Source organism: Cryptomeria japonica, chromosome 3, assembly GCF_030272615.1.
Source record: "Cryptomeria japonica chromosome 3, Sugi_1.0, whole genome shotgun sequence".
Lineage (NCBI taxonomy): Eukaryota > Viridiplantae > Streptophyta > Pinopsida > Cupressales > Cupressaceae > Cryptomeria > Cryptomeria japonica.
The window spans coordinates 767,881,414-767,897,774 of NC_081407.1; the positions used below are offsets into that span (position 1 = coordinate 767,881,414).

General features: G+C 36.2%; 1 protein-coding gene across 4 annotated transcripts in view; it reads left to right on the forward strand.

The window, feature by feature from the left end:
- Positions 1-11,747: 11,747 nt before the first annotated feature.
- Positions 11,748-16,361, forward strand: part of LOC131078112 (uncharacterized) — a 154,597-nt gene continuing 149,983 nt past the window's right edge. The window contains exon 1 of one of the 4 annotated variants that reach the window (XR_009113730.2): positions 11,748-12,643. Coding sequence is in view for 3 of the 4 variants with exons in the window: in XM_058015784.2 (XP_057871767.2) it covers positions 12,278-12,643 (366 nt within the window). In the remaining variant the exon portion in view is untranslated. The remainder of the gene's footprint in view (positions 12,644-16,361) is intronic. The other 3 variants (XM_058015784.2, XM_058015782.2, XM_058015783.2) reach the window with 3 other exon arrangements.

Sequence of the window (16,361 nt, forward strand, 5' to 3'; positions counted from 1 at the left end):
GTTCTCAGATCAAGGGGGTTGTGGTCTTGTTTGGATGTGGATCAGTTGTTCTTGCAGTGTCCTTTTGAGATTCTTCAACACTGGAATAAGATGGATGAGGCTATGGGTGTCATCTCCTTACATGTTTCAGACAACTTGCTTTTTCACCTTGATGGTTTTCTCACTCCTCAAGCTATGTGGTCCAAATTTGAAACACTATTTGGTATTGTCAATGAGTTTAGAGCATTGCAGATTGAGGTCGATCTCTCTTCCTTGTTACTTGAGTCTTTTCCTCACACTGAGGACTTTCTAAACAAGTTCAAAACCACAAGATCTATCTTACACAGTTGTGGTAAGAATAAGACAGACCCAGAGTATATCTACCTGATTCTCTCTAAGCTTCGAGGTCCCTATTAGATATTTGCTTCCGCATTTTATTCTACTATGGACGTGTTGGGTACACGCTTCACCATGCCTACTTTTGATTTATTTTGTGATCGTTTGACTCGCGAGTAGGCTCACCTATCTCAGTTGGACACTCTCATAGGATCACAACCGAAAGCATTGGTTGCTCAGACATCTAAAGAGAACAAGAAGCAGAAACCAAATAGTAAGAAGGATTCAGTTGGCAGTGAGCGCTCCTCCAAGCCACCACCTAAGTTTGATTACAAACCAAAATCCTATCCCAAACAAGAGCACTCTTCTAAGTCTGGTGAGTCTTCCTCCAAGACTAAGAAGAAGTCAGATGAACTTTGCAGTTTTCATGGCAAAGAAGGTCAGCCAGTTTCTCGTTGTTGGAAAAGATTAGAGGCCTTGGAGGTAGCCATGCGATAGAATCATATTTCTCCTCCTCAGCCTCCATCTTCCTCTTCTATTGGGAAAGGACATGCTCTTTTTGCACGAGTTATTCCTTCTGAATCCACTTGGATTATTGATTTTGGGACTTCTCACCACATGACACACTTATCGCAACTTGTTACCTCACTTGCTCATAGTAATACTTTATAGTTACAGTTGGTGACTCAGCACAACTTTTAGTTTCAGGTTCAGGTTCTGTTATATTGACGAGTGGTTGTTTTCAGGATGTTCTTTTGGTTCCTAACATTTCTACAAACCTCTTGTTTGTTTATCAGATTTGCCATTCTGGCTCTGGTAAAACGGTTGAATTCTCACCACATGAAGTGGTTATTCGAGAGCTCCATGATCCTGATTTGGTTGTGGCTACTGGCAGTGTTGATCCAAATTCTCGGTTATATCGGTTTGATGACTTTGAGAGTCTATATGGTTTAGGTGTTTCTGTTGTAGCACATGCAGATTCTGTGAGAAAACTATGGCATGACGTTTTGGCCATGTCAACTACAGATACTTACAACAGATGAGCACACGAACACTTGTTATTGGGCTCCCTCATATATCCTGTACTAATGGTGTATGTCGAGGTTGTGCACTTGGAAAGCATCACCGTGATCCTTTTCCTACAGACAGAGCCACCCATGCTAAGGCACCCTTGGATTTGATCCACAGTGATCTTATGTCATTTTTTACTCCCTCCTTTTCAGTGTCCAATTATGTGCTGACTTTCATTGATGACTTCTCCAGACGCACATGGGTGTACTTTCTTAAGCACAAGTCTGTTGTCTTTGATTCATTTCGAGTCTTTAAGACATTTGTAGAGAAGTAGTCTAGTATTTCTATAAAGAGGATACACACAGATAATGGGAGAGACTATGTGAATCAAGCTTTTACAGGTTTATGGACAGAGCATGGTTTGCAACATCAGTTATCCGTTCCTCACACCCCTTAGCAGAATGGTGTTGCTGAGAGAAAGAATAAAACACTAAGGGAGATAGCCAATTGTATGCTTCAATCATGTTCTATGCAACCTGCCTTTTGGGCTGAGGCAGTTAATTGTGCCACCTATATTTAGAATCAGATGCCTCATAAGGCATTGCACCAGTTGACTCCTGAGGAGGCTTGGTCCCATGTCAAGCCTGATGTTTCTTCATTCCGAGTTTTTGGTAGTGAGGCTTGGGCGTTTATTTCAGATGCTCAGAGGAAATCCATGGAGAGGAAGAGTCAACCAGTCATTTTTGTTGGTTACTATGAGGATGTTAAGGCGTATAGGTTGTTTGATCCTGATTCCAAAAGGTCTTATTTAGGCGGGATGTCCAGTTTGATGAGCGCCTTCCTCATATGGATTCTCCATCAACAACTTCTCCTTCACTGCCTCCTCCTCCCTCTTCATCTTTTGAGGATTCCTTCTTCCTTGAGGATGATGCATATGATGGTCCACCACCACCACCACCACCCGTTGCTCGGCCTTTGCCCAAGTGGGCTTGGTTTACAGTTGATGTTGCTGGTTCTATGGCAGGTGATCCTACTGACACTCGTCGTACCCGTGCACATACATCTGGTTTTAGTCTTCTGAGTCATGCCATTTTAGATGATCCTCATAAATTTTCAGAGGTGATAGGTCACCCATAGTGGGATAGGGCCATGGATGAGGAATATTCTTCTTTGATGAAGAATCATACTTGGGATCTTTGTTCTCTTTCGAATGGAAGAAAGTTGGTTCGGTGCAAGTGGGTATATCATACCAAGTATGTTGTAGATGGTTCTATTAATAAGTATAAGGCTCATCTTATTGTGAAGGGGTTTTCTCAGGTGGAGGGTATTGATTACTCCGAGACCTTTACTCTTGTTGTAAAGTTGAATTTTATTTACTTTGTATTTTCTCTAGAAGTTTCACGGGGATGGATAGTTTTTCAGATGGATGTGAAGAGTGCTTTCTTGCATGGAGAATTTCGTGAGGAGATCTATATGGAGCAGCCTCAGGGATTCATGCAGGATTCCTCTTTGGTTTGCAGACTTTGACATTCATTATATGGTTTCAAATAGGCTCCTCGTGCCTGGTATGAGAAGATGGACTCCTTGCTTTCCACACTCTTTACACATTGCCATTTTGATCCTATAGTCTACATTCAATGTCAGGGGGATGATATAGTTATTCTTGTGCTCTATGTTGATGATCTTATCATTACCAGTAGCTCATCCTCCTTGATTCAGGATATTCAATGAGCCTTTATGGAGCAATTTGAGATGACAGATCTTGGCCTTTCGCACTATTTTTTGGGCCTACAGATTATCTAGTCTTCCGATGGGATTTCCATACTTCAACAGAAGTGCTCTTGATATACTTCACAGATTTGACATGCTTACTTGCAAGCCTGCTCCCACACCATTTTCAGTCAGGTGTTGTTTTGTCTACCACTTGTTCTACACCTTCCGTGGATTCTACCTTATATAGGCAGTTTGTTGTACCTGACCCATACCCGCCCGTATCTTTCTTTTGCGGTTGGTCTTGTCTCTCAGTTCTCCCATGATCCCCATGAGAGCCATTGGCATGTAGCCAAATGTATTTTGAGGTACATTCGGGGCACTACATAATTTGGCATTCACTATACTTTAGGATCCCCTCACATTGTTGGCTTCACTGACTCGGATTGGGCCGATGATGCTCAAGATCGGAAGTCTACTTTTGGCTTTGTTTTTTGCCTTGGTTCCGGTCCTATAACATGGTCTTGCAAGAAGCAGTCTGCTATTGCATTATCATCTACAAAGGCTGAGTATCGAGCAGCTGTGTTAGCTAGTCAGGAGATTTTATGGCTTCGACAATTGATGACTGAGTTTAGGTTTCCTCATGATAGTCCCACTATTATTTGGTGTGACAATCAAAGTGCCATTCACCTTTCCTGCAATCCAGTGGAGCACCAGAGGTCTAAACACATTGAGCTTCACATGTACTTCATCAGACAACTAATTCAGGACGACTTTCTCATCTTGGAGTACATTGCTACAGAGGAGTAGGTTGCTGACATCTTTACTAAACCTTTTGCATCTCCACGCTATCTTCAGTTTTGCTCTATGTTTGGGGTGAAGGAAGTTGTCCTTGGGGGGTCTCATTGAGGCCTTCCTTCCTTCATTTTCTCTTTTGCATGCTTTTCCCATCTCTTTTTGGACTAGAGTTTTTTCCCATGTGGTTTTCTCTATTTCTCCGTTTCATAGAGATTCGGTTGTGATTGGGTACCTCATCAGGTCTTGTTGTCGGGACCCAAATTTGCCTTCTTCTTGTAGTTGCATTTTGCTTTCCTGCATTTAGTGTTTTTAACTACTTCCTAAGTTCATCTTAAGGGGGGGTGTCAGAGTTATCTTGTATTAGCTAATAATTATTTATTTAATTGTTAATCTATTATACTCTACGCTTAAGATGAACTTAGGCATTTAATAATATTGTAGGTATTTAATAATTATTCTAATTATTAAACTTGTTACCCCTTTAGGGTTTCTTTAGGGTTGCACATCTTTAGGGTTTCTATTCTCATGTCATAAGGATTGTATTGTAACTTTTATTTTTCAATTCCCTCTCTGAAATGATAATCTTTTCTTCAGAGCCTTTTTTGTGTTCTGTCTCCAATCTTCTCTTGTGATAGGTATTTTGCTTGCAGATGCTCTTGGGATCTCAGAAGTTGTACTTTCTCAACTTCTTCAGTATTGTTGTGCAACTTGGTGAAGATGTTGAGATATTTCTAAAAGGTTGGTGTAGTGTAATTTTCAATAAGTGGGAAACAATATTTATGCAAGAAATAGTTTTTAATGTCTTAGTGGAACTATGCTTTGCATTCCTCTTGTATGTGAAGACTATTTGTTGTGGCTTTAGATATAATGTTTATGTTCTGTTTATATCACATGATTAGGTTTGTAGGTCCTTTATTGCTCAAATGGTAGAGTTGGTTGTTGTTGTTTTTGTCAGTAAGTATGTGATGCAGAGCATCTATCACAAACCATAAACCTTCATTCAAGGGTATTACTGACCCAAAACTAATACAAGACCTTAAACTTGAATCAAAAAACATATAAAAAGATCAACCACTCTTATCAACTCCAAACCAATTTCAAAGGTTATATTCCATCCCTATAGACCTTCATTCAATATTTCAGATCATAACATTCACCATAACATGAGGGAACAAATTCTTTATTGCCATGGAATACCCTAGTTTAGGGTTTCATCCTTTAAAAACTGTTTTCACCAAAATAATCACAAATTATTCAATTATTAACCAAATCAAGTCAGAAAAAAGCACTAGAAAGAGGACTTAGATACATTTCCAACACATATATCCTTTCTTCATTATGATTCCTCATGTGACCACACCAAATGTTGCAACCAGACTGCTGTTGCCTTCACCAATCTGCTTTTCACCATGAACTGTAGCAAACAGTCAACAATAACTTTTTAAATATTGATTATAAAGAAAATATCTCTGACAAGACTTTATATTACCAAGATACAAAAATTATCACAAATTTATAGCCAGATCCAATGGTTAAATCAAAAGTTATGAGGATTTTTCCAAAAACGGGTAACCCTTGGCAGGGTTTTGACAATTTTTGTAAAAACAAACATATCTTGCCAAATACTCCACAAAAATGAGTAAGAAAAGATTAATATAAAATATATTTCATTAATATATCATTCAATAACATCTAAATATAAAAATTACATCAAATGTGATCGTCCATGGATCTATGACAGTCACAAATTCCTTAAAACCTTATGACAGTTTGAGGGTTTGATGGATAATCTTTGTCAAATCCCGTCCAAATTGCTCTACCCTCTTGATTTCGACCAAACATGGTTTTATAAACCATTTCCAACTCCTTCCTAACTAATCTAACCACCTCATGACCAATGGATTTCATTCTTACACTTTTGTTGCACTTTTTGGCAATGTTGCAACTTTGCAGTTTTACAATTTTTGCATTTTTGACATAAATGACTCTAACCCTTACATGGACACTTTTAACACTTCAAGACGGACCAAATATTATATCTTTGGATAAAATAGCTCATTTAGCCTTACATGTTATGATTCAATGGACTCAAATAACCTTAATACATTATGAATGACTCAAATACAATAAAATTGCTCATATTATGACTTTTGACCTCCTGGTATGCTTGTGTGATTAGGTGCCTCTGCATCCTTATGTCTATCAAAACTTGTTCTTGGTGGCTTCTAGATATGTGGATTCAAGTGAACTGCGGTTCAGAGGACATGCTTGTGTGGTTTGTGCACTGTTCCAATTCAGTTTTCAGGTGATGATTTAATTGGCAAGTGGATTTATGATGTTCTGAGTATGATCTAAGTAGGATACATCACCAGAGTCAACCAAAAACTAGACCAACTGACAACATCGAACTCAGGTTATCATAACTCCACTTGCCAATCAAATCATCACCTAAAAACTAAAATGGAATACTGCACAACCACATAAGCATGTACTCCAAATTACAACACTTGAAACCACATATCCGAGCAAACTTAATAGTACAATATATATAGAACATAAACATTATATCTGGAGCCACAATTCAATGCATTCTTCCACTAGGACATTGAAAACTCTTTCCTACATATTAAAACTTCCACTACACCGACCTTCTGAAAACATATCAACATCTTCACCAGGCCACACAACAATACCAAAACACTCACTTCCAAACCATTTGCAACACATAGTGACATTGATGATAGCACAAGATAGGTTGACATCAATGACATTACAACACAACAATTCAAGTTTCTAGTAGTACATAAGTTAGCCATTAAGTATTCGATTGTTGCAAGGTACTTTGTAAGAAAGACTACAATTATTTGATACTTGAATGTCTTAATGATCACAAGAAATCTAATAACTTTTAAGAAGCCTATAGAAACACAAATGGTGGCTACCTTTTTACATATAGACTATCACTAGAAAATGGAGAAAGATTCATACTATTTTATTTAGAATTAGGTGGTAGACTAAACACATAGATATCTCAACTATGAAATTCTTCATTAGCTTCATCCATTTACCTCATCTTGAAAAATTTATACGCAGAGGTTATACTTGGTGGATAAGATTCTCTAGTTTCATTAGAAGGAAATATATTCATTTTCATAACTATGAAGTATTTCACCGAGTGGTTGAATCCACCCCCATTAAATCTACCAATGACATATGATATTTATGCTTTCAAAAAGGATATTGGATTATTTTTAGATTTGGTCTATTTTCTACTACCATCATAGACAATGATACATCTTTGAAGAACAAAGAAGCCTTATTTTAGAAAGATTTTGTAGTCAACAATATTTTTCTACTCCTTACTACCCACAAGGCAACATTCAAGTTGAGGTTAATACTAGATTCTTGGATATTTTTTGAGAAAAAGTTTATAAATATGATAGTAATTAGAATATATAGATCGTTCTTGAATTATGGTCTCATTGTATTATTATTCACACTTTGATGAGGTGCATATCATATTCACTAGTTTATGGTTTCGAGGACATCGTTTCCCTTGAGTTATAATTTCCTCAATTGCATTCATCTCTTTGTTATTGATGATAGCACATATGAAAAAAGGATTGTAAGAACTTGAAATATTTTGTGAAATAAAAGTAAAGACATTGGATAATTTTCAGCCATATCAAAAAGTGTTGTCTATCTAGGTAGAGAAAAACACCACAAATCATGGTTGATATATTCACAAACCATTACGTGCTAGAGGTCTTTGAGCCCAACCCTATGGGAGAACTCTTTAAATTTTGAATTCTCAAAGTCTAAAGACTATCTCCATAATTGACCATGAGAAAGAAGTGGGGAAGAAAAATCTATATTAGAGAGAAAACATAATGAATATATTGTTCAAATATATTTTGAACTTGGTGACTTTATTCTTTATTCTAATCCTAAGATTTTGAATGTTAAAGAAAAATTGTGTGGTGAAACCTATATTGATTGTTTGGGACCCTTCATCATTACTTATTGGTTTGGAATGTAAGTGCTTTTGGTGCATTTATTCCATAAATAAAATATCTAGTTAATATCATGCATTTACACCACTATTATTTTATTCGAAATTCAGAGAGCAATTACAAAACATTTTCCACTTCGATCCATTATCCTTTACCTATTAATGTTGTTTTTATTGTTGCGTACATAAACAAATTCTTTATTTTACATTCCTACACATTTATCTTTTGAAATATTTTATTTGATCAACACAAGATTTTATTTATAGCCATTCATTACACATTTCTTGTGTTTTATTTGATGTTACCATTAATATCTATATTACATGCTTTATATGATTTACATAATATAAGCATCGACAATAGTTGCATGCTCGAGGTGGTTCACACGATGCTATTGTTGATAATTGTTATATGCTTGATGTACTTTACTATTATTGTGAGGATCCGGTTAACACTAAGAGGGGGGGTGGGGGGGGTGAATCAGTGATAACAATAAACTGCAATCTTTCACCAATCTGCAAAATACTTCACAAAAGAGTTCATAACCAATATCAGGAGCTGATCAAACAGTCTTCAAATCATATTTACCAAACTATTACTAGTAGCAACTTAAGTGTTTATCATTAAGCAAATATAATAAAGACATCAAATGAATAACTCAATTATCCATCCACAACATGAACATAAGGATTTTTCACGTGGGAACCCAAATGGGAAAAACCACGGTGGGAATTGGTACCCACAAAATATTTGCACTCTTTCAGAATGCACCCTGTTAAAGGCCTAGCTCAGTTAGGAGCTTTATAATAATGCCCGGTTAAGAGCAGACCTTGTTAGAAGTCACCCGATGAAGGGATTTTAACCTCAGCCCTATTGGGAGCTCTACCCTGTTAGGAGTAACCTTGCTAAAGGATTTAAACCCAAAATAATGAGCCACTTGGTGAAGGGATTTACAAGATCAGGCCTGTTAGGACCTACCCAGTTAAGGGAATTTAATACTGTTCCAATTGTTAGGGAACATTAGATAAATGATCCGATCAATGCACTCTCTGCTTGCTAGTACAGATCCATTTAAGCTCCAATCTTCTTCTCACATGCAAACATCTCAATCTAGTTCGACACACTCTTCTTCTCTGATCACCAACACTCTAAACCTTCTCAAACTCAACCTAAATAACCTTATCAACTAGGTACCTACAATGAATTTATATCATAGATCATATCAGATCATTACAAATCATTACAATAATTTTCAAGACAATCACAACTATTGAATGATCATAACACATCACCGCACATCAATCTGATAAGTTGTCAAATCCTTATCACATTTTGCTAATCACTTTGCTGTTTCCCAAGAAATTTGATCCTTGTACGCGCTTAAATGCAATCTTATCATCACACACGGTTTCTGACACGTCATCACTAAGTAATGAACATTATAAGATTCACCACCAAACCATAAAACATCACTGATTAAAGATCTTGATATCGGTTCTCAAACCCTGCACTGAATATATGACAATCAATTACAAACATGACTTCCTGTTCTCCAAACATGATGTGGTTACAACCATAGACTCATTACAATGTCATAAGCATACATTCCAAACTGCAATATCTAACTCCACACGGATCTCTACCGCAACCATCTCCTTCTCTGTTCCTGCTTACCGGTTCACTGTCAACTTAGCAAACATTCCATTACCGATTAGACTTAGATAACTTAGATGATATACCAAACATAGACAAACATGGTTGCCATAAATGACAACACAAATAACTGATCATAAAATATCATATCACAGTTATATCATCACCAAGAGTCCATCAATATATCATCACCAATAGTCCTTTAATATATCATTACCTCCATCAGCTATGCCAACATTTACACCGTCGTGTTGTTTTTCCCTTACCTTTGATTCCTCGTATCCTTTATATATGATCAATTGAGGGGGCATATAATATTATTAATATTTCTTCGTGAGCTTGACTAAAGTGATGAACCTATAATAATTGCAAATTTTTTTTTGTAATATATAGAGCTTTATTATTATGCCTACATAGAACAGAATTTCTCATAGTTCAAGTCTTTATCACACTCTTTACAAAGACATCTTATTCCACGTTGTTAGAGTGCTTTGACATGTTATCCATTAGGTGGGAGTTCTTTCTCATTTCTACCCAATTGAAACTTTTATTGCTTTCTATAACAATAGTCTTATATCCATTTCTTTTTTTTTTAAGGATACTTCTTTTTTAAGAAAGTTGTACCTAATGCTTATTCTATAATGCTTGTTAGATGCTACTCATTGCACCTTTTTTATTCTGAAGGTTTTGATGGAGTATTTTGCAAGAAGAATTCAAATGCAATCTATACACTTTAAGCATATCTACATCCTTCAAATATTTAAAAAATATTTCATTTACATGTTGATAGCTTGTTTGTCTTTGCTGTAAAGATTTTTTTGTGATGAATAAGTGATAACTTGGTTACTATACATTGTACTTTCTAGCTAATAAAAAATATTTTTCTTTGGATGCGAACTTGTAGGGTTTATTGACTAAAACATTTTGAAGAAATGAATTATTTGAATAATTATTGGCTAAATCTTTTGAGTTTTTGTTACGACCATCAAATGAATCAAGAAAAACATTTTGTCTAATCTATTGAATCAATAAGTAAATTGTCCAAGTGAGATATGATTCCGATTCCGACTTCACATATTATATTAATTTCATTCTTTCATATACTTGCCAAAAAAATCACATGTTTATATGTACTTTCCTTGCAATTAAAACAATTTCCTTCTTTTTCATGTCTGTATCAACATTGCTCCACTTTTAGCCTAAGGAAATAAATGTGTCTTTATCATGACATCCCGTCTTAATAACAATAGCGTACAAACATTTAAAAATGTGTCACTAGCTTGAGTTTATGATCATGAGATATAAATGTTACCCTATGAAAGAAAAATAAAATAATTGTAAACAAAAAATGATTAGACCAAATGATGGGTGGGTGGGAGGACAAAAGGGGTTACCTGCTAACTACCCTAGGTGGCCTCGTAGATTGAATGAGAGGGAATAGTTTTTGTGAGGAGGGGCCCCTACAATTATATGGTAGTTGCCTACCCCCCCTAATTTTGAGAGATAAAAATCGACATTAACTTAGGAAAGGGGACTCGAGTGCATTAGTCGAGACAAGTTTAAATCATTAGAATGGATGTTAGTAGTGACTGGGTCTAGGGACAATGAGTTAACTATTCATCAACTATGAAATGAAACTTTTGAATAGAACTATTATGCATGCCAGTGGTCAAACTACATAGTTTTGTTGACCAAGTGGAGATTTCTAAATCACTCTACTCAATGCCTATGACAAAGAGGGACTTATGAAGGAATGTGCCATTCTTTACTTATTTATGAATTATATGTCTATTTAAAAGACATGTTTTTGTGTGAATTATAATCTTATTATTGGTCTCTAATTATTTCATTCTAATTTGAACAAGAGGATCTTTAAGGATAATAAATTCAAATTTACACATCATCAATCTTTTCACTAATAATTGTGAAACAACATAACACAAAAAGACAATCTAGCACCATAATTATGTGCCATGTTATTATATTAAAAGACAATTAGAATATATTAAGACTTATTAAAGAACATTCAATAATTTTTAATATAAAACATAACATTTATATATATACATTTTTTATTATCATTTTTATTTTTGCCATGATTTTACATTTAAAAAATATATATATTTCTTATTATTTAATTCTAAAATAAACTTAGACGATAATAGATTATAATTTTTTTTTTGAACACAATGTTCATCAGGAATAAACTTGCTATTCATCATGGAAGTCTGCGTTACGGTACAGTTCGATGTACATGTTAGATCGCTATTTCACAAGTTTTGTTGAGCTCGACAGCTGTCAGTGGCATGTAACGTACGACGGGCGCAGGCAGTAAATGTGACCACTGTCACTCAGTTGTAACTAAATGGCTAAAGTTGTATAGATAGGTAGGTGCAAGTTTTTATAGAAAGAATGTTGCTGTATAATTATTAATTCATTTCTGTGGCTGGCAAGGAATTTTTATACAGCAAGATTGGGGCAAAATACAAGTCTGTTAGAAAACAGACAGTTCTACAAATTCAGGGTTTGGGAAACCATTGTCCTCTTGCTAATTTTTTTCGTCTGTCTGATCGAAGTCTAGTAAAGATCTAGTCGCCCTTTGAAAATAGAGGGTCGGGAGGAGCCTTCTCTGAAACAGCAGGCGTTAGATTATTTTCGTTTTCTTTTTCTGGTATTTGTAAACGTTGACCGGGTTATATTTATTATTTGTATTTTTATTTTGAGACTAGATCTCAGGCTCGGTTCAATGGGACTGGAACCCTTGACCTATTAGGTGGATGGCTCATGTGGCGATGGGGGCATACGCAAGGGGTGGGGATTATGAAAGGATAACAGGGGGGGGTTATAGCAGTAGAGAGGCTCAGGGGAATACTTCTTTTTACAGGGAAGGGAATAATAGTCAGCTGGAGTATTTGAATTTTGCAAGGGCTTCGGAGGGCAACAGGGTAGCTGGGGATGGAGTTGTGCCGGAATCGGGATATTTTCCGACTATTGCAGGGGTGATTGGTCAGGTGCCTGATAGATTGGGGGCACTTCAGTTAACAGAGCAGCAGGGGGGTTTGGGGAGGCCCTCTTCACCTTCAGAAAATCTGCTGCAGGCAATAAAGGCTGTGGAGGTAGCTGAAACTGCTATCATCGAACAGGTAGGACATCTTCTTGTTATTTGTGGATGTTGGTACGATATTAGTTTATAATGATTGATTTCCGAGCAACTGTAGCTGTGCAGAGATAGTTTTGCTAAAAGAAATTCAAATAGGATTGATAGAAAGAAAGTTTTACTCAATAGACCAAGAAAAACTCTTCTGGCAGCAAACACATTTCCTTGTTGCGAACTCTTCAGACTATCTGAGAAAAACTTTCTTTAAGGGTATTTCTTTCAATATGTAAATAGTGTGCCTTAAATTATATTGGAAGGATACATTGTCGAACTTAGAATCGTTTTTGATTTAAAAGTCACGTTGGAGGGATTTCTGTTCTGCTGAAATTCTCTGGAATATCAATTCTGTTTACACAGCGTGGTTCCGCTGTAACACCGCTAAGATAAAGTGTCAAAATTCCTCAGTCTGCTCGATTTATGTACAACATGGATTTATATATGATTTACTACAAGCTGTGACGTATTTTTTGTCAGGGCCAGAAAACCTCCAACACTTGTGAAAACTTAGTCCGAAACAGAAAGCTAGTAATATAACCTAGTTTGTTTGTGGCCTGTATTGTAGCAGTCTAGGGAACATGCCTGACAGGGCTCAATCTGGGGTAGTCATCATGAATTGCTTTGTTTTACCATTATACCATGGTTTAATGCGTACTAATGTAGAGTTTCATGTGTGGAATCGTGTTATTTGAATTTCTTTGTTTAAGAAGTAAAATTTTAATACTGGTCTGGCCATCAATTTATGTAGGGAATGTACATCAGAATGGATAAACTTTTGACCATGAAGCTATCTCTTATGGATACTTATTCTGCCAATTTTTTTGCTTGTTTGAGCCCATTGACACATCACATGGATCCTTTAAAATAGGTGACATGCTCTTTAGGGGTTAAAATCATATAACAACCATCTTTACAATTGATATCATTAAACTATGGTTTACTGCACTTGAGGAAGTCTTTGAATTTATATTTAAGTAGAGTTTAAAACTCACCTCCCTCTTAATTATATCAGGGAACGTTCCATAAAACTTAGTAGTTTGAATGATCTATATATAGTGTCCATGGTTGAGGACTTTCTACTCTACCAAAATGTTTGAGTCTTGAACCCCCATTATCATAAACTAGTTGAGGTGTGGCCAATTTTGACATGGCTAATCTTTATTTGAAGAGTAAGGATCTTTATTTGTTATTATGTGTCCTGCCATTAGTTTATGTGAATCAGATGAATGCACCATCAAACATAGAGCAACCCACCATCATACATAAACAAAACATACCCAAGGGATTTCCATTCTGCTAATTTCTTTTGAGAATTTGAACCTATTACAGCAGGTGATGCCAATATTATTTGTCGGTCCTTGTTTTATGAAGGGTGTGTGGGTATCTCATGAGTAACTTGTAGCGCTCTTCCCTTGTTCATGAAGAGTTTGCCAAAACTTGCCTGCAACTTGAAGCATTAACTTGGGTTAGATTGGGCCTGGTAAACATTCACTTGGTCGATTTATTGCTGTACAGGGAAAGGATTTGTAGTTATTGTTAAATAACATTTATGACTAGTAAAATTTATATTAATGAAAAGGGGAATCCACTGTCAAACTGGAAAGGACTTGGTCATTTGATTCCCATATGTCTTGGGTAAGCTTGTATCGACAAATAATAAAAAAGCATTGTATTTGTACAATATAGAATATACCGACCAGATTGAATCCGTGTTCATATACCTTGCACTAGTCTCTTGCTAGTATCCACAATTTAAAAAACAAACAAACATTGTATGTGTACAATTACTGATTGAATCAAATATATCTTCATATACCTCGTGCTAGACTTTTTTCAGCAGTATAGACTATAGAGTGTGATGTCCCCACCTTAAGTTGGGTTGGCCCAGCAACTCAACCGATAGTGCTTTAAAAACTCCCATAGTAAATTGCATAAATAATAAATAAAACAGTAAATAAATTTCAATTTTTGTTCTTTTTTGAGTGCTAAGGCCAACATCCTCCACTTTTTGGGCTGACCTGTGCTGTTTTCTAGTGTGGTCGGGTATTTAGGTTGCTCCCTCAATTTAAAGGAAGGTATGAATTTTTGAATGTGAATCGCAGTCAACATTTGTGTAGGCCTTGTGGGACGAAAACCATAGAAGGCCAACTTGCGCAAGACAACACCCCTATTCCCTTTCTTTGCAACATTACCACAACACAAAAGTTGCAGTATAGTATAATTTGTTTGAATATTGAATGTATTGCACATGGAGGATAAGTAGGTAGTGTGCTAGAATATATGTATATCTGCACTCACTACTAGGAGGATGATGAACTGCACATCTGGAGTCGAGCAGTAATAACAATCACCAATACCCCACGCGCATTCCTTGTGGGGAGTAGGACTCGAAGCCTACTTTGTTGTGTGTCTTTCAACACCAGCAAAGCAAAGAAACACTGAAAGGAAAATGGATATGCAGAGTGAACAAGTTCTCACTATGCTGAATATTTCAAGAGTTAAAGTGAAATATAGTATTCATGGAGCTGCGATCCTACAGAATTATTTTTCTAGGTCGTGACTTGAGGTCTGGATTGGTTTCCCAGTGAAGCTTTGTGGCTTATATTGTAATCGGGTACCTTAAGGAGCTTATAGATTTCATTAAGAATATCAATAATTCCAGATTGCAATATTGAATTATCAATAACTACAATTCATTACTGTTAAATCTGCACTCTTTTCAATTTGGTTTTTCTGCAAATAGCATGGATAGAAGTTTTGTAGTTTATTACGCAAGCCTGCAGTTTATTTCATTGGTATTTGAGCATTGACATTCTGCCAACTTGTGTTGGTAATGCAGATTTATGAGCTTGAGTGATAGAGAATTAAGGTACCAACTAAGGGAGAAGAGAAAGAGGCAGTCATGGGTGACAGAGACGAAGACAACTCTTAAGAATTTATTAGGGGAATCAAAGAGTTTCAGTCTAATATGAGGACCAAAATGGCTGAGATGGTCCAATGCTTAAGAGGCTTGAAACAATTATGGTGGTAGGTGTAAAGGTGGAAAATTAGGGTTTCCACCACAAGATGTAGTAGAACCACTAATTTTTACTTAGGGACCAATTACATTCAAAAGAGGGTTAGAATCCAATAGATTCAGTCACAAACCAGCAAGGATTAGGACTAAATAGTGATTGGATTAAAGGGGTGAATTTGTTTAACCTCTTTTGTAAGTTGAATTGATGAAATTAGGGTAAAGTGCTGGAAATGAGAATGAAAACACAAAAACAATGAGCTATAGTCGTTGGATTGAGCCACGCACCTGGATTTGAGAAATATAAGCAAACTTTGATTTGATCCCCGAAGGAGCTCCTAAAATGTCGAGTCCATGGTGCTCGTTGCCCTGGTCCTTCGAACTTTTTGCACACCAAAAGGGGATAGGTTGGGAATTAGGGTTTGCCTAAGTCAAACCCCGGTTTAGGGATTAACCTTGATCAAAATATTGCAAATACTGAAATAAGTAATGGAAGGATATACCTCAGATCTGCAATGATTGATAATGATGCTTTGTTTCTTGAATGTAATCAAATATGTTGTATGAAATGGTATGAACATGACAAAACCCTAATCACACACACATGCTTACATACGAATGTTGTAATGTTGCTCCACAATTGATGAATGAAGAATATGCAGCCTTGAAGACCTCTAGAAATGTTTGATGATGG